Source organism: Macadamia integrifolia, chromosome 4, assembly GCF_013358625.1.
Source record: "Macadamia integrifolia cultivar HAES 741 chromosome 4, SCU_Mint_v3, whole genome shotgun sequence".
Taxonomy (NCBI): domain Eukaryota; kingdom Viridiplantae; phylum Streptophyta; class Magnoliopsida; order Proteales; family Proteaceae; genus Macadamia; species Macadamia integrifolia.
The window spans coordinates 17,466,432-17,488,982 of record NC_056560.1 but is presented as its reverse complement, the minus strand read 5'-3'; the positions used below and the strand labels follow the sequence as shown (position 1 = coordinate 17,488,982).

The window sequence follows — 22,551 nt, the reverse complement described above, 5'->3', positions numbered from 1 at the left end:
TCAAAAAAAAAAAAAAAAGAGAAAAATAAATAAAGAAGAAGAAGAAGAAGAAGAGAAGAAAGAAGGAGAAGCAAGAAGGCGAGAAGAGAGAAAAGACAGGGTATATACCTGCAAAGCCCCATCACGACACTCTCTCTCCTTCTCGAATCCGACTCCCGCTACTGCTGGTTCCTCTATCGGTAAACCTACTTCCACCCACAATCTCTTATTCTTTCCTTTGGCTTTTTCTGATTTCCAGAATTTCCCTCATGTTTTACTTCTATACCTGAGTTATCCTCTCAAGATTGTCTTCTAAGTCTGCCCTTACACATATGTTGCAACTGTGTTTCGAAACATAACCCACATATTACAGTCTTGCCATTCACTTAATGATCTCCTTTAATTACCATTATGCTGTTCTCCTTTAAACCTCCATTTATTTACTATTTTGTCATTACTCTTTGAGTGTTATTTTGTTAATCATCACCATGGTAGCCAATAGTGAATTTGTTCAATAGCAGAACTCTTATAAAGGAGAAACTGATACAAAAATTGATGCTCTCACTACCATTGTCATGTCCCTTAAGACAATGATGGAATCTATGCAAGTTTCTATGGGATCCATGCAAGTTTCTATTGATCGTTTGGTGGCAGCAGATAAAGGAAAGAGCCCCATTCAATCTAGGGATTCTTCCAACACCACTCCACAAGATCCGTCAGTATCACTACCACCACCGTCACCACAACATACACCTCCACCACCACCTCCACCACCATATGGAACTGGTAGACATGATGATGGAGTAGAAAGAGCAACCAAATTGGATGTCCATGATTTCTATGGAGACAACAATTCAGAATTGTACCTTGATTGGATTAATAGCTTAGAGACATTCTTCAGATGGTATGGGTTGACTGAGGCCCGAAAGATCCTATTTGCAAAGGCCAAACTGAAAGGCACGGCCTAAGTTTGGTGGATCAAGCAACAGCAACAGAACGGACCCTAGGCATTGGCTTAGTCACTACTTAGGCTAAAATGCATGAAGTTATTAATCAGAGATTTTTGCCTTCTGATTACAAGCAACGCATGCATCTCAAGTTAGCACAGTTGAAACAGGAGAATTTGACCGTTGAAGAATATGTTGCGAGATGTTATTATTTAGTCACTCGTTCTGATTTTGAGTGGGATAAAGAAGTCTTAGTGGCACAATTTCGCAATGGTTTGCACCCTCAACTTAGTGCTGCCCTTGCATCTAGTCGACTGCCTACTATAGAAGACGTCGTGCAAGTAGCGTATCAGGTTGAGGAAAGTTTGAAACGCGCATACAATCAGAGAAACTTTGCAGATACTTTTCCTCAAGATACTAGTTCCATGTTGTAATAGCCTCCTACCCAAGAAAGGTCATCTAGCAAACCACAAGCTAGTGCTATATCTATGGCCTCTTCACAACCTAGCCGGCCTTATTTTCCACCTTGATATGTTTCTGAAATGTCATCTTCACGGCCTACTGGTTCATACTCACCCCCTCAGCTTGGTTCACATAAACCTTCTGATTCTTCAAAATTTACAGTTTGGTGCTACTCATGCCATGGATTTGGACATATCAGTGCTCAATGTCCCAGCCGTTTGGTTGCTTTTATTGATAAGGATTCTCCTATACCATATATTCCCGAAGAGCAACTTGGTTCTAACACAGTTGATTTAACCAGGTGAAATCATGACACTCTCAGTGATGAAGACCAGCATCCTTTTTATGTCATTCTTCATGTGTTGACTACTCAGAAAGCCACTAACAATGAAGATTGGTGTTGCAGTAGTATTTTTCAGACTCGTGTGAAGTGCAATGACCAGTTGTTAACCTTGGTCATTGATGGAGGTAGTTATACTAATGTTGTCTCTGAAGACGCTGTTCGTAAGCTGGGATTGAAGACAAAGCCACATCTAAATCCCTACAAGGTTGCTTGGGTGAATAACACTAATCTCAAAATCACAGATAAGTGTTTGATCACATATTCTATTAGTGGATTTAAGGATACAGTCCAATGTGACATCCTCCCTCTAAAAGTGTGTCATATCCTTCTTGGTAGACCTTGGTTGTTTAACAAGAAAGTACAGCATTGTAGCTATGCCAATACCTATGCTTTCAAGCATGCCAATAAGACTATAAAGTTTCATCCTGCCAAAGATCTCCCTGAAATTAAGCTCAAGAAGATGGTGGGATCGTTCCTCATTCAGCGTATTCCTTTAGACAATCTCCTCGGTCCTTTTCCTAACTCGACAGAGTCTAGTTCTTTTCAAAGGAGGAGAGTTGATGCAGATACGGCTACCCTTACCTGGTTGGACCAGCATGACCGGCTTTGGAAGCCAAGAGCCAAGAAGAACCGGTCCAGCCAAGGGTTTTGGTCCAACAAGGGTTGGAAATAAAATTAGCAGTTATTTAGTATGTTATCTCATACCTTTATTTTCCAGATTTGAATGTAGGAGTTAGGATTTATTTCCTTTGCATTAGTTTCCTTTTACGGTTATTTCCTAGTTTAGACTAAATATTATGTTAGTAGAGTTTCTAATTTCATGTCTTTATTTTCTATATATTAGGTATAGTTGATGGACATAGAGAGATTGAATTGAATGATGAATTAATTATTTTGGGTGAAGTTGTGGTTATACTTGGTCGTGTGAATCTCCTCCCCTCCCTTTGATTCTTCCCTTCTTCCCTAAGGCCCTCCATTAGTCGGAAGCCAATTTCTCAGGGCAAAACCGCAAAACCGACCTGACAGAGTTGTTAGTACACTTGATAGAGTTTTGCTAAATGAATCCTGGATGACCTCCTTCCCTCTTCTCATGCTACCTTTTATCTCCCCAACATCTTTAATCATTCCCCAATCTCCCTCCATGTTTATCTCCTTTCTAACCTCTTCCATCCCCCTTCCCCCTCCCCCCGCCCATCCTCCCCCTTCTGTCCTTCTCAACAAATTCATCCCAAATAACCTTGTCGTGAACCTCTGCTCCATTCCCTCTAATGAGGAATCCACTCGGCCATCCTCTCTCATAAAGCCAATAAGGCTCCTAGGCCTGATGGATTCAGTATGGAATTCTTCTCCTCCTGCTGAGAAATCATAAAATCAGACCTCATCCTTGCTATCAGAAGCTTCTTTTTCAATCCCTCTCAGATCAAAGGTGTTGATCACACTTTCCTTTGTCTTATTCCCAAGCATGACGGAGCCTCCTCCATGGTTGACTTTTGCCCATCTCCATTTGCAACCACCTCTACAAATTCATCGCCAAAATCCTCACCAATCAAATTCAATCGGTTGTGGATTCTCTGGTTAACCCTAACCAATCCGCTTTTATTGGTGGCAGAAGTCTGATTTATTCTGTGCCATAAGGTGATTAGAGGATTCGATAGAAAATCCCACTCTGCTGCTACCCTCCTCAAGATTGATATTTATAAAGCATTTGATTCCATTCATTGGGATTTCATTTCTAAAGTCTTAGCCAGATGTCCTTCCCCCCAACCATCATACATCGGATCCACTCCTACATCTCCACCCCTATGTTTATAGTCCTTATTAATGGTCGTCCGGCTAATGGGTATCAGGCAAGGCTGCCCTCTCTCCCCCCCTCTTCGCCCTCACCCTCGAGGTCCTCTCTAGATCCATCCAATCGGCAACTGAATCTCCACCTTATCACTCCCATCCCCAAATTCAAATGCATTACTCTCACTCACCTTGCATTTGTTGATGATCTCATGATCTTATCCAAATCGAACCTCTCTCCATCTTCTCCATTTCCTCCCTTATTTCCATTGGATCCCTCTCTAGCCTCTGCATTAACCTAGCCAAATCTCGTATCTTTCTTGCTAGAGTCTTCGACTCAATCAAAGACACCCTCCTTCAAATCTCGGGCTTCTCCTTTGGCTCCCTGCCGGTCATTATCCTCGGGCTTCTCCTCATTTCGTCCAGATTATCTGTCCATCACTGCTCCCCCATGCTTGACCTCATGAGGAAAAAGCTTTAGCTTTGGTGTTATCTCCCTTTCCGAAGGAAGGCACAGAGTTCAATCCAAATTTCTCCACCCTCTTAGATGGGCCTCTGTCTACCTCCCCAAATCTAAGGGAGGTTTGGGTCTGATAAGAGTCAATGATAACATCAAAGCTAGCACCCTCAAGCTCATATGGAAATTGCCTCCAAGCACAATTCTATCTGGTCAACTGAATATACTCCTCTCTCCTCAAAAAAGATTCCATTCGGACTGTCTCTCCTTCTTCTAAAGCTTCATGGGTCTAGAGAAACATCCTCAACCTCAAACCTCTTACCCTCAATGCCATCTCCTCCCCCATCAACAATGGCACCCTACAAGTATCCTCCTCTCCATTGTCAAGCCTCAAACTGTATACTCCTTTGGCATCCCCAGAAATTCCATGGTTGATTCTATCATCTCAAATGATAATTGGTTCACTCTCTCATCCCCTTCCCTTGCTGATATCATGGCAGATCTCCCCCCCTCCACAGCGATGCCCGTGAGAACAGGATTTCATGAAGTCCTTCTACCAATGGCCGCTTCTCCTTTTCCACCGCCTAGAACCTCATCCGTCCCACTGTCACTAGAGTCCCTTGTCACAATGTTGCTTAGTTCAAGGACTCATAGTTCCACATGTGCCTCGTTCCAACATCCCCCATCATAGTTTCACCACCTAACGAGCCCTCAAGGACTCTCTCCCAACCCAATCCTTTCTCATCCACCGTCACATCCACGCCTCCCCTTTTTGTTGTCTCAGTTGGAACAATACTAAGGATATAAACCACCTCTTCTTCAACTGTCCCCACTCGTCCTCTATCTGGAAAAAAGTCCTTTCCCATTGTAGGCCTTCGAGGAGAACCATTCTGCCTTATAATAGGGAATGAAACTGGATTGATATGACCTTCTCAGGTAACTCCATCTGCGACACCACAGGCAAGCTTTCTTTTTTGTGCCACTATTAACCACATTTGGATGGAGCTAAATATTCATAGATGGACGGCCAAATCCCAATCTTACGATCAGATTTAGAATGCCATCTACTTTGATGTTCACTCCAAATTTGCTTCTCTTAAGCAGAAACCTTCAGGAACTCCCCAAGGAACAGGCTCATTGTTTTTGCTTAGGGTCTCTCCTCTTTTCTAGCTTCTCCCCATCCCCATGATTTATATCCCCCTTAGTCTTCTGTCTTTGCTTCTCCCCTTTGAGATGCTAGCCTCATCTTGTTAGCCATGTTTTGCCCCCCTTTCTTTTGTTTTGCTTGTCCTTGCCTCGCGGGCTTGGTTCCCCCCTCCTTCCTCTTGTATATTCTTTCCCTTTTTAATGATTATTTATTCATCCAAAAAAAAAAAAAAAAAATTTTAGATTATCATAAACTATCACAAAATTTTCAAATGGTATCTCTCCAAATCAATATATATTAAGTTTAAAAATTTATCAATATGCTACAATACCATAAATTGAGATGGGATTTTTTGCTTCATTTTTACAGGAATTTTCATTTATTCAAGCAAAAATATCTTCTTCCAAACCATTTTCTCACCCAAAAAAGGAAGGAATAAAAAAACCATAAACTTCAAAAAATTGAACAAAAGAACCAATTGACAAAGCAAGAGCTTCATATTTCATTAAAAGAACTCTCCCCAACCATGTTCTAATTTCTACAAAAAAAAAAAATAATTAGAAGGACCAACATGATTAAAGAATCAAAAGACAGAAAATTTGAGCTTCAATTTCCCCCCTAGCTTTTATTTATTCAAGGAAAACTAACTTCTTAACTACTTTCTTACAAAATCGAAATCGAAGCAATCCATGAGAATTATCATTACAATGAAATGGTACGTCTAGATTATTAACAATTTCATATGTAGTCAAATAGCAATCAACTAATCAATCTAATGCATAGAAAGAGGAAAGTGCTGTCAGGACCGCACATATAATGCCATTATGTTAGAAAAAGATAGTAATAGACATTAGACAATCAAGTTGCAATCATGATAAAACTAATCCTTGCATGTGAAAAAAATTTACCTGGTCAAGAGGAGACACTTCCATGAACCTTTCATAATATAGTTTCCAATCTGGTTCAACATCAACATTAATGGGCGTGACCAAGTAAACCACATGTAAATCAGATGCAAGCACAAACCCTTCCCTTGCCCTCGCAAGATCATCAAGCACAACCTATATTAGGAAAAAAAGGTAAAAATTACGAAAAGTATGGATGACAAATCTTATGTCTTGACAAATTAAGAAAATAAAGAGAAGAGAATGCTGGAAATATAAAGATAAAATAAGCAGTGCAAGCCTTTACAAGTGATTCTTCAGGGCTTAGAGAACTGCCAAAAGCTGCACGTCCAAGCGGTGTGGTGCTGTATAATTTAGTCTCTTCATTCCATTCAAGAAATTTCCTATGGCATAACCACCGAAGAGAATCTTGAGCCGATTTCACAACATCCTGAAATGGCTTTGTTGAATTGAGAAGAGTGCATCTGACATATCGATGAATATCACTAGCAGTTTGAACAATCCCACCAGCAACGACCTCCAAGATAGCATGAGTCATTCCATTCTTATCTTCTGCCAGGCAAGATTGCAGTGGGGGACAGCAGTCGTTAAGAATGGTTGTGATTCTTTTTACCTCTTCGGCTTTGCAAATTAATATCTAATTTACATTAAAATACAGAAAAAGGAAATCATCAGCCTACGTGAAATTCTAATACAATGTCTTTAAATAAAATAAAAACCAAAAACTCAGAACATCAAATTTAATTTTAAAAAGTATTATATAGCCTCCTGTCATCAGGATATTGTTACAAAAGAAATAAGCATAAAGTAGAGACATACACTTTCCCCTTTGGTATCTATTCCAGTACGACCAGCACGACCAGCCATCTGTCTGTACTTTGTCCCATCAATGAAATCACGACCAATCCTGGGTTGTCTAAATATAACCCTCCTAGCAGGCAGGTTGACTCCAGCCGCTAAAGTAGATGTGGCAGTTAAGACACGTACAAGCCCTCTACGATAGCAAGTTTCAACAATTTCCCTTTCCTCAACCTGTTTCAAAATTAGCATAGCATATATAATTATCACAAAAAGAAGAGTACGAATAATTCCAAATGCATATTAGGTTATTAATCTGATCTCTCAACATAAACAGAGTTGTGCAAACAACCTTAGCAACAGTAAAAAGTAAGAAGAGAAAACATATACAATATATAAGGGAAAACTCAACCAGTCAAAGGAATATATGGGGTTGTAAAGATTTAAATGATAAAACCCTACTGTAAGTCCAGCATGATGATAGGCAACACCAGTGGGCAGAGTTTCTTCTAATACAGGATCCAGTCCTGCAGGACACCTTCGCAGGGCATCAATAGCTGAAGCAATATCAATGAATGCACTTTGATCATCAAGCTTGCTGCTAGAAAATTTCTTAAGGAACTTGGAAACATGTCTTGCAGTTGATTCACATCCTTTTCTACTAGAACAAAATAACAGCACCGAATGACCGTCTTGAACAACCTGTGTCAAGGCAAATTTCAGAAATCAAAGTTTATTATAAAATAATATGCATACTTTAAATTAGAAATGGTCCATACCTCATTGCACAATTCCACGATATGATCTGGGTCTTTCCCACCAAGATGATTTTACCCACGTCATCTTTTGAGATCCAAGTCAAATTGCCTTGGAGGTCCTTTATATCATCATCTTTTTATTATGCTAAGCTTTTGCTTATTGATTCCATGGGCTGTCAAAGATGATTTTACCCATGTCATCCTTTTAGATCCAAGTCAAATTGCCTTGGAGGTCCTTTATATCATCATCTTTCTATTATTATTTTTTTTTAATATTTTTTTACATCATGCATCATGTAAGGTGGCAATTCAGTGGGTCCCCCTGGGGGTTTTGACTTGGGCCCAGCTGAACCCACATGATTAAAAAATGGGTAGGATTTGAAGCTGTACTGTGCAAGCTCATTTATGATCAGGCAGGTGCATGTGGAAATTTTTTACTGGTACTAAAAATTACGATGAGAACGTTTTTGGAAGATATACCTTTTCCAATATGTTAGGGAGATTGGAAAAAGAAAAAGAAGGATTTTTTAATGAACATTGTAAAATAAGAGCATGTGAAATAAGAAATGGTCCATACCTCATTGCACAATTCCACAACATGATCTGGGTCTTTCCCACCAAGATCAGCAGCTTTGGGAATTGTCCGTACAATGTTCATTTTTCTGTCAAAAATGGCATTTCCGACTTTTATATACTCTTCCAAAGGAACAGGTCGGAAATCTGTCTCGTATAGTGCTGCCTAAATGTACCATTCTTAATTAGTAAGCATAGGGTGGTCAGTGTTTCAATTATCTGGCAAGAACTGGTCTTCATGATGTGTTAAAATACATAAAGAAGCCAGGACAAGAAGCAAGACCTACATAAGTTGGACTAAGGATTTCAAACACAGATACCAACAAGAATTTCAAATCTAGTTTGCAAGAAGTAATAGAAAAATAGATTGAAGAAAACTGCAAAAATTAAAATCAAATCGAAAGAATATCATATATACATCATCCACCACAAGAGAAACCAGAGATAGAGTCGGTACTAACAAATATCCTTCTTAGACTATTCTCAGGACAAAAGAAATATATGCTCCACAGAGCACTTTAAATTACATTGGTTTAAACCAATTTAAATTGAGTATCAAACAACATAGTTATAAGATCTTGACCGTCCCAACTGGTCAACCTGTTATCAGTGATTGAAAGAAGCTGCAATTCACCATTTGTGACAATTCCAGAAAAGCTCAGATAACCCAGTCAGGTTTTGTCGGACCCACTAAATCCAGTAGACAAGCCACTGGGGTAATTGGTGTTAGCTTCTCTCACATAATTTTTAGTGTCATAATTGCCTAGTTTGCTCCAGATGTTACACCATTCAACTAAGAACATGAAAAAAGCAATGAAAATTTTATTTAAGTAAAACTACTTAAGTGCTAGAACTAGTGCGAAGGATAACTGACACAGATAAAACATAGAATTTGGCCAACTTTAGTGAAAACAAAGCCTTGGGTTGTGTTATATGTGTCCCAACAGGTTTTCTTTTAATGGACCATTTTATTGGTCCTAAATTATGAGTAGGAGGTAGGTAAACAGGGTTTACTTTATTAAGTTGTTTTATTTGAGTCTAACTCATTTACCGTGTAGATGGTTTACTTTTAAGTATCCTTTTTGTTTTAAGTTTCCAATTTACTATGTAAGTTTGGTTAGACAAGTTTCTTGCTTAGATAGGGAGTCTTTATTTTAAATAAACAGCTCGTAGCCAATATTGGCAACCAATGATTTTTATGAATAAAGCTATGGTTGTTTCCTTTTTGTTGCTGTGAACAGAGCTGCCATGAGACACAATGAAAAGAAAGAAATGCTTGCAATTGGAGGGTTTCTAATCTAGCCCTATTGGTGGGAAATCAAGGGTCATATCCCACACTATATGACTTTATCTACTGTTTTCTTCTCTCAAGTACTGAATCTACACTAAATGGGGTCGGCTACATGGATCCTTGCTCTCCAATAGGCTCTATCCGAGGTCATACTTGGTACAAGACCTAGAATATGCATGTCATTCCTCACAACTTCTCCTATGGTCATTTTAGGCCTGCCCCTAGCTCTTTTAACACCTTCAATATGAATCACATCACTCCTCCTTACTGGGGCATCCCTAGGCCTCCATTGAACATGATCATACCACCTCAAACGGCTTTCTCAGAGCTTGTCGTTGATCGTGGCAACTCCCACATCAGTTCTAATACGTTCATTCCTTACTTAATCCTTCCTAGTTTTTCCGCACATCCATCTTAGCATCTTCATCTCTACTACAAATAGCTTTGCAAATAAGTAATATGTTAAACATAAATTGATTATATATACAATATGAGGTTACATGTACTAATACGAAGAAATTTTACGTATAGTATTGATACCCTAAAGATACGATACATATCGGTTAGTATCGACGGATAGTGGAGGATACTTAAAACCTTGCCTCCAACGCCTTGAGTTGCCAAGTCACCTTGACAACTATGTTTCAGACTTAATTTAGCAGAAAGACAAGTTGTTAACCTTCACTTACTTGAAGCCAGTCAGCTACAGCTGATACATTTGGCATCGTTGCACTCATTCCAACAATTTGCAAACCATGAGCAGGGTCAGCTTTGCCACTACTGGAACCTGAACTTTCTCCACTACATGAATCTACACTGCCTTCACCGGCTGCATAACGAAGCTTAGTCAACAAAAGTTCCAGCAGATAACCCCTATTCTGATCACCAACCTGTTAAAGCAACTGACAAATGTTCAAATACAGTTTTGAGCAAGCAAGCATCTCTATAAATACAATTTAAAACGAAATGTTACAAATGCAAAACAATAAAGGCCCTGAGCTTACTAACTGCAAAAATAAGTGACCATAGAAATGAAACTTGAGCCCTAACTCGAGAATGAAAATAATTACAGTTCTCCTGAAATCATATATTTGAAATTTTGGTCATAAAACAGATCTCAGTAACTGAAGTCTCTTACACCCAATCAAGATAACAGATATCATTTTCTGTCAAACAGAAGACTGAAGACATGAAATAAACTTAATCCATCGACAACCAATTAACCTTGACAAAGAAGGGAATAAAGAAAATAAAAGTAAATTTTATTGATGCAACAACAAGATATAGCATGACAACAAATCTATGCCACTTAACAACGAACATGACCTATCACAGAACAATTATTTTCCTGTTTCAATAACGACAGAAAAGAAAATGCAAGAATGCAAAAGAAAACGAGATGCATTTACAGCATTGAAATATATGCATTACATAAGATATATGACTTGACATTGATGTGATTGTTCTTCCACTAGGACAAAAAAGCAAGAAAGTAGAGCAGTGCAAGAGAAAATGAAACACATGTGCATGTGTATTGTGTAATGCTCATGAAGTTTGACAAAAATGAGAATTTAGATAGAAAGATGGGTTACCATATGGAGTTCATCTATCACAATAATTCCTACTTCAGAAAGACGCCCCTCTTCCAACAATCTATTGACTAAAGAATTTGCTTTCTCTATTGTGCAAACAGCTACAGAAGTATCTTTAGGAAGTGTTCCACCACCTTGGTTACCATAAAAGCTACGAACATGCTTACCAAGAGGTTCAAGAAGTACTTCCAAATGTTCTGCCTGTCTCAAATAGTAGACAATTTAGGTAACAATTATTGATGGAAGTATCAAAATTCATTAGAGATAATATAAGTACCTTCTCTGAGCAAATAGATACATATGGCAGGACAAGGAGTGCAATTTTCCCACTAGAGAAGAGCCTCCGTAACATCAAGATTTCAGCAACAAAACTTTTACCAGCACTGTGATGGAGCAAGCAAGATTAAGTACAAGATGAAAACCTCAAAATATAATAAATACCTTATAAAGATAGCTGTTAACAATCTTCTTGTTGGCAATGTTATTTATTAGTGTTTTAGATGAAAACCATAACCCTTCCATGACACATAAAATAGTGGTTGTCTAAGGACAACAAATTAATCCCACCATTATCCAAAATAAACTAATCAGACACCAAATATCATGATCATAGTTGTCAAGGCAACTAATCAACCCAAGGCATTGGAGGGGGCGCCTAGGTGACAAGGCAATGTTTAGGTATGCCTAGGAGCCCTAGGCATGCAATATATGACTATATGTAATATAACAATGATAATTTTATACAACTATCCTTATATGCAACATATAAATCATATTAATGCAATATGTTATAGTTATGCTAGTAATGATTTAAAATAAGATAATCAACGTATAATTAAAAAAAAAAAACCATAGGATATAATATAAGTATATTCATCAAAAGACAAAGCAATAAACATAATCAATGTAAACTCGTGAAGTATCAACAAGGTGTGACGTCGCCTTGGACCCAAGAAAGAGCCTGGATGCCTAAGCAACACCTTGACAACTATGATCATGACGTTGTAGTTCTAAAAATTTTCAACAAACTATCATTTCATCGATACTCAAAATTAAGTATACAAGGTTATTCTGTTAGAGATATTAGTTATGTTGCTCTAAGGTAGTTTAGTAAGTTGTTATGTTATGTTTTTACATTTTCCCTTTTTCCCTCCTTAGGGAGGTATGTGTAATTACTTGTAAATATGTTAGTGAAGTAATATATAGGTGTTAGTGAGATTTTACGCAAAACACACTATTCTACCATACCATCGATTTCTCTCCTTCTCCCTCTTCTACTTCTCCATCTTATTCTTCATCTCTCATCTCATTGTTCTTCCCTCATCCACATATTCTAACTTGGTATCAAAGCACAAGATCTTGGTTTGAGAGTCAGATTAAAAGTTTCCCACTTCTATTTCCTCTCTTTGGAACCCTAGGTTACAAAGGGGTTCCAAGGAAGAGATCATTATGTGAAAAAAACTTGAAGAATCTGTAGGATGAGCTTAAAGGAAGGTCAAACCTAACCCAAAAGGGGTTTTTATGTGAATAACTGGAAGGTTGAAGCCGTTTGGAGTTCACAACCACAAAATCCAAGTTATTGTTTACTCTCGCCAGCTCTCCTTTGGGATTCCTCCTTCTCTCTCATCCGGCAGCCTTTGGAGGTGAGGTATACACCATTTGGAATGCCCAAGGCCTCCCTAACAAGCCTCCAAGCATTCGGTCCTAGGGGGATTGAGTGGTGAGTTCATAACTCATTTTTATCCAGGTTGGAAGGTACCGCCTCCCCTGTTTTTCTTCTTTTTTGCTTCCATAGTTCATTTTGTGATGGATTCTGGCCACATTGGTTTTTGAGATGTATAGGTTGGGACTCTTGAAGTATTATGTCCTAACTTGCTTGCCCTAAAGTGTGTCTTGATCTGGTTTTGCTTTGGTATTGTGTTTACCTCTTGTTGGGTTTATCTCTGAGTACCTATGGAGGCAAAGCTGGGTAGAGTGTGTACTCCTCATCTTGTGTTTGATTTTTTTTTTTCTACAATATGTCTGATGATAGTGGACTTGGGGCCCTCTTTAGAGACATTTCAACCAGTGCATCGAGTTGTTCTACTCATCCTACCCCCATGGTTTTTGATAACCCATATACTCAGATTTCTATTATGAAGTTGGACAACAAAAATTACTTGGATTGGGCTCATTCAGTGAAGCTTTCCTTGCAGAGTAGAGGAAAGCTCGGGTATGTTACAGGTACCATTAAGGCTCCTAAACCAGATGACCTGACATATCCAAAGTGGGAGATTGAAAAATCCACTGTTATAACATGGCTAATTTTTTCTATAAAACCTGAGATTGGAAGAAGGTTTACGAGGAAAGAGGCTGCCAAGGATATTTGGGACAATGTTACTAAAACTTTTAACCATGTGGGTGACTCAGCCAAAGTTCATCAACTACTCCAAAAGGTCATTGGCATGAAGCAAAGGGATAGGACCATTTTTGAGTACTACAACACTCATTAGTCACTAGGAAGAGTATGATCACTATAGGGACCTCCAACTGTCCAATCATGAGGATGAAGCTAAGGTTTATCAAAAACTTGAAAAGGAACGTGTTCTTATCTTGCTTGGTGGGTAGAATCCCGAGTATGAGTCAATCTTAAAACAAATCTTGGGCCGGTCTCCTCTTCCATCCCTTGATGAAGTATGTAGCTATTACAAAGTGAGGAGACTAGGCAGGTGGCCATGCAACCTGCCCCTCTTTTTTAGCGGTCAGCTCTTACAACTAGCTCTCAGAGAGATTGGCGTGGCGGTGGCTCAGGTCAAGGCCCACCTCATGGAGATGATAGACGATGTGATCATTGTGGGAAGTCTAGGCACACCAAAGAGAGATGTTGAGTTCTTCATGGTCCTCCTCTTGACCTGCGTGGTGGTTCTAGTGGTGCTCGGGGTGGACATAGCGGGGGAGCTAGAGCCCACAGTGTTCAGGCTGAGCCTGCTACTACAGGGTCTACTCCTAGCACACAGGCAGAGCACAATTCCCTTACTATAGAGGATATTGCAGCATTCCCCAGGGTCATGTCACAACTGCGAGGCTCATCATCTTCTTCACTTATAGCGCCAGATTCCTCAGGTTCAAGCCTTACAGGGTTCCTCATCTGCTCCTTCCACAGCTCCATCCAAGGTTATTGATTCTAGTGCGACGGATCATATGACTGGTACATCCCATTATTATGATACGTATTATATTTGTTCCGGTAGAGATAAGGTCAGGGTTGCCGATGGTTCCCTTTCCTCCATTTCTGGTAAAGGTAGCATTTCTATTACATCTTCCATTTCACTTGATTATGTTCTTCATGTTCCTAGCCTTGCCACTAATCTCTTATCTGTGAGTCACCTAACAAAATCCCTAAACTTTTGTGTCACTTTTTTTCCTTCTCATTGTCTCTTTCAAGATTTGGTGACAAAGAGGATTATTGGCAGTGGGCGTGAGGAGAAGGGGCTCTACCTACTTGAACCTCAATCACCTTTTTTGGCTACCCCTCAATCCTATGTGTGTGGACGTACTGATAGCAGTTCTATGGACTCTGTGATGTTGTGGCACCAACGTTTAGGACATCCCTCTTTTGTTATTATAAGGAAACAGTTACCTCATTTATTTACTTCTTTTCCTAGTTCCCATGTCTATCATTGCGAACCATGTATTTTGCCAAATATTATCGGTCTTCTTATCCTTATCATGGTAATAGATCTACTGTTCCTTTTCACAGTGTGTACTCTAATGTTTGGGGGCCTTCTACTACTACTTCTTTACTTAGTTTTCTCTACTTAGTTTTCTCTACTTTGTTTCATTTGTTGATAATTTTTCCCGTCCTATATGGACTGTTCTGATGAAGCATAAGAATGATGTGTATGATGCCTTTAAAAATTTTTATCATATCATATGTACACAGTTTGACACCAAGATTAAAATTGTTCATTCTGACAAAGGGGGGGAGTATATATATGTTGGTCTTCAAGACATTTTTATGGATAATGGCATTATCCATCAGCTAGCTTGTGTCCACACAGCCCAACAAAATAGGGTAGCTAAAAGGAAAAACCGTCATTTGTTGGGAGTCAGTAGGAGTATTCTTTTTGGCATGTATGTTCCTAAAACCTTTTGGTATGATGCTCTCCTTACTGTTACTTTTTTATCAACCGTATGCCCACAAAACTTCTTAGCTCCAAAACTCCCTAAGACACCTTGTCTCCTCAGTCTTCCTCTTTCTCTCTTCCCCCCCAAAGTGTTTGGATGTGTCTGTTATGTCCATGTTAATAAGTCTTATCGGACTAAACTGGACCCCAAGGCTCTTAAATGTATCTTTCTTAGCTATTCTTCCACTACCAAGGGTTACAAGTGCTACTATCCCCCTTCCAGACGAAGGCTTCTCTCCAAGGATGTCACTTTCCTTGAGTCTGCTCCTTTTTTTTGCACCTCATCAGCATCCTTTTTCAGGGGGAGAATAATGGGAGTGAAAAGGCTACTGATGACATCCCTTTTCTTTCCCCATTGCCTATCACTCCTTTTATGCTTGACATTGGGAAACACAGAGAGGTGGATATTATTGATGTTGGAGATCATTCAAGAGGTGATTCAGGTTCAAGTAATGAAAAGGTGACCATTGTGTACACAAGGAGGAATAAGAAGACCTGCCAAGAGTCCTCTTTAATCCAATTCCTGAGATCCACCCTCCTCAGTCAGGTAATATCCTTCCTTCCCCATCATATTTAGATCTTCCTATTGCTATTAGGAAGGCAAAGAGAGCTTGTACTAATCTTGTAGCTCAATCTGTTTCCTATGACTCTCTCTCCCCCTACAGGTGTTGTATTTAGTATTACTCTCTCATATGTTTCTATTCTCAAGAATGTTTTTGAAGATATGTCTGACCCTAAGTGGAAGCAAGTCATAACTGAGGAAATAATGGCCCTCGAGAAAAATTGTACCTAGAAATTGGTTGACCTTCCAAGGGGGGTCCAGTTGGATGCAGGTGGGTCTACACAATTAAGTACCGGTCAGATGGTACTATTGAGAGGTTACAAGCCAAGGCTAGTGGCAAAAGGGTATAGTCAAGTGTATGGGATTGACTATCAAGAAACATTTGCTCCTGTGACTAAGCATAACACCATAAGGTCCTTTTGTCTCTGGCAACAAATAAGGATTAGCCATTGTATCAATTGGATGTGAAGAATGCCTTCCTACATGGTGACTTAGAATAAAAGGTGTATATGCAAACTCCTCGTGGCTTAAAGTTCCCTTCAGCCGCAGGAAAAGTGTGTCTTCTCAAGAAGGCTCTGTATGGTCTTAAACAATCTCCAAAGGTCTGGTTCGAAGGTTCAGGTAAGCCATTCTGAAGAATGGTTGTTCCCAAAGTCAGGTTGACCACACTCTATTCACTAAGCATGGTAATGGCACCATTACAGCCCTGATTGTCTATGTTGATGACATTGTGGTAACTGGTGATGACAGAGATGAGATAGCCAAGCTGAAGAACTACTTAACTCAACAGTTTGACATTAAAGATCTAGGATCCTTAAAGTACTTCCTAGGGATTGAAGTGTCTAGATCCAAGAATGGCATAAATATATGCCAAAGGAAGTTTATCCGAGACCTAATGAAAGAGACGGGAATGTTAAACTGCAAACCTGCAAGTTCTCCTATTGAGCAGAATCATAAGCTGGGGGAAGATGCTAGCCCTTCTCTTGTTAATGCAGGGAAATATCAAAGGCTAGTTGGGAAGCTTATCTACTTATCCTTGTCTCGTCCAGACATTACTTATGCAGTGGGGGTGGTGAGTCAGTTTATACATGCTCCCAACAGCGGGCACTTGGATGCGATTTACCGCATTCTCTGGTACTTGAAGTCCTCTCAAGAAAAATGACTACTTTTTGCCAAGCATAACCACATGAAGATAGAAGGCTTCACTGATGCGGATTGGGCTGGCTCAGTCTCTGACAGGAGATCTACTTCAGGCTATTGTACATTTGTAGGTGGCAACCTAGTCACATGACAGAGCAAGCAACAACCTATGGTGGCTCGGTCTAGTGCAGAGGCAGAATTTAGAGCTATGGCTCATGGAGTGTGTGAGCTCCTCTGGTTAAAAAGGCTGATCTAAGAGTTGGGAATTGATACTAAAGCACCTATGACGCTTTACTATGACAACAAGGCTGCCATAAGTATAGCCCAGAACCCTGTGCAACACGACAGAACAAAACACACAGAGGTGGACAGACACTTCATTAAAGAGAAGATTGACTCTGGTTACATATGTACACCTTTTGTGAGGATTGAAGATCAGCTAGTTGATATCTTCATAAAGGGTCTTCTTCATCATCAGTTTAGTTTTATGTTGTCCAAGCTGGGAATGTATGATATTTATTCTCCAGCTTGAGGAGGAGTGTTAAAGATATTAGTTATGTTGCTATAAAGGTAGTTTAGTAAGTTGTCATGTTATGTTTTTACATTTTTCTTTTTTCCCTCCTTAGGGAGGTACGTGTAATTACTTATAAATATGTTAGTGAAGTAATCTATAGGTGTTAGTGAGATTTTACTTCTCCATCTTCTTCTTTATCTCTCATCTCATTGTTCTTCCGTCATCCACATATTCTAACTTATTAACCCTCTATTTCCAAGATTTGTCACCAAATAATGAATTTCCTAGTATATACACGTGTGTACTTCTTCTTTTTTTCTTTTTTTTTTTTTTTTTTTGGGTTGGGGGGAAGGTTAATGCAATCTAACTTACAAAAAAGAAGTATAGTTTTTATTGTAATTAAAATTCATTCTCACAAATTAAATCACAGCTGCCAGGCCACAAAAACTTGATATCAACAGGTACACCACCAACAACCCTTTTATAGATTCATTTCTTTTTTACTTTAATAAAACCAAGTTTCTCACACCCAACTATCAAACTGGTGCAATCCCCCATGTGGTATTGCTATGGGTCGACCTAAAGAAATATAACCCAACATCTTTGCCTTCCTTGAAGGTTACATGACACAAATGTTGTCCCTGATTTATACTAATAAATTCTTGTTCAGACCAGCTACAAAACAGATTTTTCTACATTCTCTTCTCCACCTTCTATTCCTAATCTTATTTTAAGATTTCTTTGTTTTCTTCCTTCAAGACTGATTTTTTTTCTACTAACAAAACTATTGGTATGGTAAAGCGAATTACATGTTGAGTATCTTGAGAATCTACACTACATATTCTGGTGACAGCTGTTCTCCATTTTTATTCTGCTTCTTCTCTACTTACAAACTACCAAAACATAACTGAAAATAAAAATAAAAAAAGATTGATTGTGAAGCTTCAAATACCTAGTTCTTTTTTTATGAGCATATGATTATAATTTGTGTTAAATGAATAAAAAAAAATTGTGAAAAAGAGGGGGGAAAAAACAACAGCAGTTGTAAAAATAAAAACTAGCCAGTTATACAGTATAGAAAAATGACATGGTTAGTTTTTTAAACTGCAACTTTAAGATGAACTCCATTTTCCATTATAAGTAATACCTTGTAGACGCACAATAAACAAGATTCTTGTTTTGCAGGACACCATCCACCTGAAGGCAGTCTACCTAGAAATACCCAATGTTAATTAAAATGTGACATCTGGGAAGGAAAATATATTGAATCAAGACCTGCTTCAGTCGTATTTTCCCATCAATTGCATTAACTCATCATAGTACAATTTAACAGGTAGAGAATGATGAAGTTCACCAAATTGTTTGATAAATTACCTGCCAAGGATAGAGTCTTGAAATGCCCTTTCTTTTATACACACTGCATACTTCAGAAGGAAGCCATCTATTCAGATCTAAACAGGCTTTCAGTGGCATGGTACTTGATGGAGTACCTGTTTCATCGTATCTGCAGTGTGCAGTGCAAGGACGTTTAGTATCCTTCTGTGTTGCATTAGCTGTGACACTACCACTCCCTTGGTTTGACAAACCTACTTTGCTTTCAACCCTTGCTGAAGTGGAAGTCACATCTTGAACATGGTATACTTTTTCATTGAGAGGTGAAGTAGAAACCTTTGTAACCATTTTCGAGGATTTAATCACTGAAGATCCAAGTTCATCATCAGAGGTAGGCAACTCATTTTTCTCAGACTTGGCACAACGAGTTAGAAAATTAGTATCCTGCCGACCCCTGTGTATCACTGAGCCCCCGTCAGATTTTTCAGTACCTTTCTCTTTAGTCTCTTTCATGTCATAATCAGAATTTTGCTGAGTAGCTTTTTCATCCGAAATTTTATCTTCAATCAAAAAATCAAAATGTTTAACTGGTATTGGGGAACCATCTTTATCTGAAATGAGTACTGAATAATCAACTTTCTCTTTGGTATGCTTCTTTATTGATCCCAAAGAAGAATTCATTTCAAATGTCCTGGCATTGCTTTCACTTTCCTTTGACCCATTATTACACCCATTTCTCAGATTACATGAACCATCCTGCACAACCTGGCTCTTAAGAATATCAACTTCTGTAGTTTGGACTGAACTTTTATCAATTGGAGCATAGAAACCGTCAGCAAGTTGGATTGCTTCATTCCAGAATGCTTCACCAGGAGAAAAAATTGAGCTTCCACGTGCTGAGTTGGGGGTCTCACGAGCACACATATAGTTCAATGCACCAGGTGTAGAGCACAGAGGCATATTTATCCCAGATTTAGGTGTTATATCACATTTTCTCAAGCTTGCATGAGTCTCAAAGGGATTGGTACCAACTTCTCTCTGCATACAAATGAAACAAATCAACACCGCAGATTATAAATCTGACAATGGGATGGTTACTCATTAGCACTTACTTCACAGTCTCCAGGACACTGAAGAAGTACACCAGTTTTAGCACTGAATCCAAGCTTCACATGTTCTGAATGCTCCTCATGACCACAAGAAATTTCACCATCTAACTGAGACTGATCACATTTGGGGATACAATGCAGCTTCTTTGATATCTTTCCCTCTGCATCCAACAGAGACGGGCTACCAATCCTCTTGTTCGCATTCAATTTTGGGTCTGAAACTGAGCTGACACTTGCAGGAACTTCACTGCAAAAATACTCATTAAAAGGAAAATTAGAAATACAAATGGCTTTTAGTTCATTCCTGCTTTTAATTCATTCCTATGAGAAGTGATTGTGCCTGCAAGTGAGGAAAATTTAACAAGAAAATCTTGAACTGAAAATGAATCCATCAATGTTCACAATTTTGTTTAACTGATATCAGTTGATATAAGATAGAAAGTTTTAGACAGTGAAGGTTAATATGCTAATGATAATAAACCCAGTACCTGCAGTACAAAGATAAAAAGTCAGCAGCAAACTTTTTGAACTCTGGGTTGTCTGGGCCAGGTGAGGGGGGTTCTATTGTATCTGCGGCACAATCTTGGACTGCATTATTACCCAACTCAGAAGTGCCCTGGGATTGTTCTCTTTGCGCCTCCTCTCTTGAGACTTCAACCGTTCGGGGCTGTCCCTGGGTTTCTGAATAGGCATGCCTATGTGTAATTTCAGAAGATAAATTAATCTCCAATGTCAGATTCCTCTTAACAGTATCCTGCCTCGGTGGAACAACAGGGTCTGCGAAGGAAGAGTTGGCGAGACGATTACTGTCTTGAGAATTCACCAGGAAGCTATCCAAAGAACCTTTGGCACTAGGTGAGCCATCGAGCACGGTTCTTTTTTCTTTAACGTATCTCTCGGACTTTAGACCAGGGGAAAGAGATTTCTTCTTCTTCGAAGGAAAAAACTGCAAATAGAATACGCTCAGAACAAATGAATGGTGCTCTTTAAATCCAAGAAATAAAAGTGTTACTACTCCTTTGAATAAACCCAATATCAGTAATAAAACATATAAGAACAAAATAGTCTCGCACGTTCAAATGGGCAACAAAAATTGAAAATTGCAATAGAAGTGTTCATAGAAGTGCAAGAAACAGAAAATTAGCAGAAAGAAAGTTCAGGGGTGAGAGGGAGATCTAGGGTTTTCGGGGAGAAGTAAGATAAGGAGGTTGACCTGATCAATGCGATTACGAGGCGAACCAGATGCCATGATCCACAAAACGACCCAAAATCCAGATTTCTGCTTGTATCAAAATTACTTTACGGTGACTCTGGCTCCCTTTGGAGTCTGGATATGCATAGGTGGTCTCTCGAATACTCCCGACCGTTTGAATTCAGAAAAGACCGCCTTCGCAAAAAGCAGACACAAGACTGGCAACATAAAACAAACGAGCCCAATCACCTCGTCGTACGTAGAGTGTAATTACTCTTTACGTTTTTTCATTCCATTATCTTTTTGCCTTTTCTCTTCCGAGTCCGGATGATAGCATTGTTGACAAATCAGGTTTTGTGACTCCATTCGTCCTCTTTAAATTCTTGTGTGTTAGAGCGAGTAATAAAAAATAAGTAAGTCATGTCAAATTTTTCCCTCTTATTTTCATAATAGTTTTTCTCAAGCAATTCAAATAAAAAATTAATAAATAAATTAAATGAGACAATATAGAATAAAAATGTTTGTTTTTCAAATTTTTTTATGAAGTTCATCATTCATTGTCTCCTTGATGAAAGTGATAAGATCCAACTTGAAGATCTCATGGTCATGAACCTAATTATTAAATTCTCCGAATTATTCACCAATAATTCTGCAGAACATAATTTTATCGAATTTTACGAATAATTCAGTTCGAATCCGAATCAAATGAAAAATTCTTGAATTCTATAGATTTTTTTTTAAATTCACAAATAATTCTGCTGAACCAAATTTATCCGAATTTTATCCCATTAAAAAAAAAAAAACCCTTTATCTTGAATAAGTCAATAAACATTTAGAAAATAGTGTGATTATTATGCATTTATTATCCTAATGTTACTTTTATTCTTCTTTTAAGAGAAACCGACAAAAATTATCTTTCCTGAAGTAATCTCTTACACTTGCACGCAAAAAAATAAAAATAAAAATCTCTCACCCCATTTTGGTTTGACTAAGTCTTACAGTCGTTTTTAACAAAAAAAAAAAAAGTCTTATAGTCATTACTCTCTCTAGTCTTTAAGGTGAACATGCATGGTTGGTGATGTGGGTCTAACTAAATCTGTGTTCAGTCGCCCCTCTCAGTCTCTCTTTCTCTAATTCAATTATTTGAGTAATAGGAAATGAATTTTGAAAAAAAAAAAAAATGGCTGAATATAATATGTTTATCTTTAAAATTAAAAATTTTAAATTTTATATCATATGTATATTATGTACATATGATAATTGATAGATAATATGAAACAAGTATTGCAAATATTAAAAATAACATCCGAATTTTTTGTATGCTTTTTATTTTTGTAAACGAATAATTCCCTAATCCGAATCTGAACTCAAATTTTATTACCTCCGCTTTTTTGACCGATATTTTGACTGAATTGTTCAATTAATGAAATGAATTAATCTGAATAATTTATGAATACGAATAATCCTTCTCTGCTTTTAATTAAAATTTAGGTGTATAC

The 22,551-nt window shown here is 38.4% G+C and overlaps 1 protein-coding gene across 8 annotated transcripts in view; it reads right to left on the bottom strand.

Annotated features, from left to right (window-relative positions):
* The window catches only part of LOC122076803 (helicase and polymerase-containing protein TEBICHI), a 42,099-nt gene extending 20,818 nt beyond the window's left edge, over positions 1-21,281 (bottom strand). For 6 of the 8 annotated variants that reach the window (XR_006139580.1, XR_006139581.1, XR_006139582.1 and 3 more), the window contains exons 1-13: positions 21,074-21,276; positions 20,349-20,806; positions 19,864-20,107; positions 18,794-19,789; positions 18,567-18,631; positions 11,315-11,420; positions 11,038-11,238; positions 10,135-10,335; positions 8,159-8,320; positions 7,286-7,525; positions 6,845-7,057; positions 6,312-6,662; positions 6,029-6,181 (exon numbers count right to left, since the gene is read on the bottom strand). Coding sequence is in view for 3 of the 8 variants with exons in the window: in XM_042642371.1 (XP_042498305.1) it covers positions 6,029-6,181; positions 6,312-6,662; positions 6,845-7,057; positions 7,286-7,525; positions 8,159-8,320; positions 10,135-10,335; positions 11,038-11,238; positions 11,315-11,420; positions 18,567-18,631; positions 18,794-19,789; positions 19,864-20,107; positions 20,349-20,806; positions 21,074-21,109 (3,426 nt within the window). In the remaining 5 variants the exon portion in view is untranslated. Of the gene's footprint in view, positions 1-6,028; positions 6,182-6,311; positions 6,663-6,844; positions 7,058-7,285; positions 7,526-8,158; positions 8,321-10,134; positions 10,336-11,037; positions 11,239-11,314; positions 11,421-18,566; positions 18,632-18,793; positions 19,790-19,863; positions 20,108-20,348; positions 20,807-21,073 lie in introns of all 8 variants that reach the window. The other 2 variants (XR_006139584.1, XM_042642374.1) reach the window with 2 other exon arrangements.
* Positions 21,282-22,551: the final 1,270 nt, after the last annotated feature.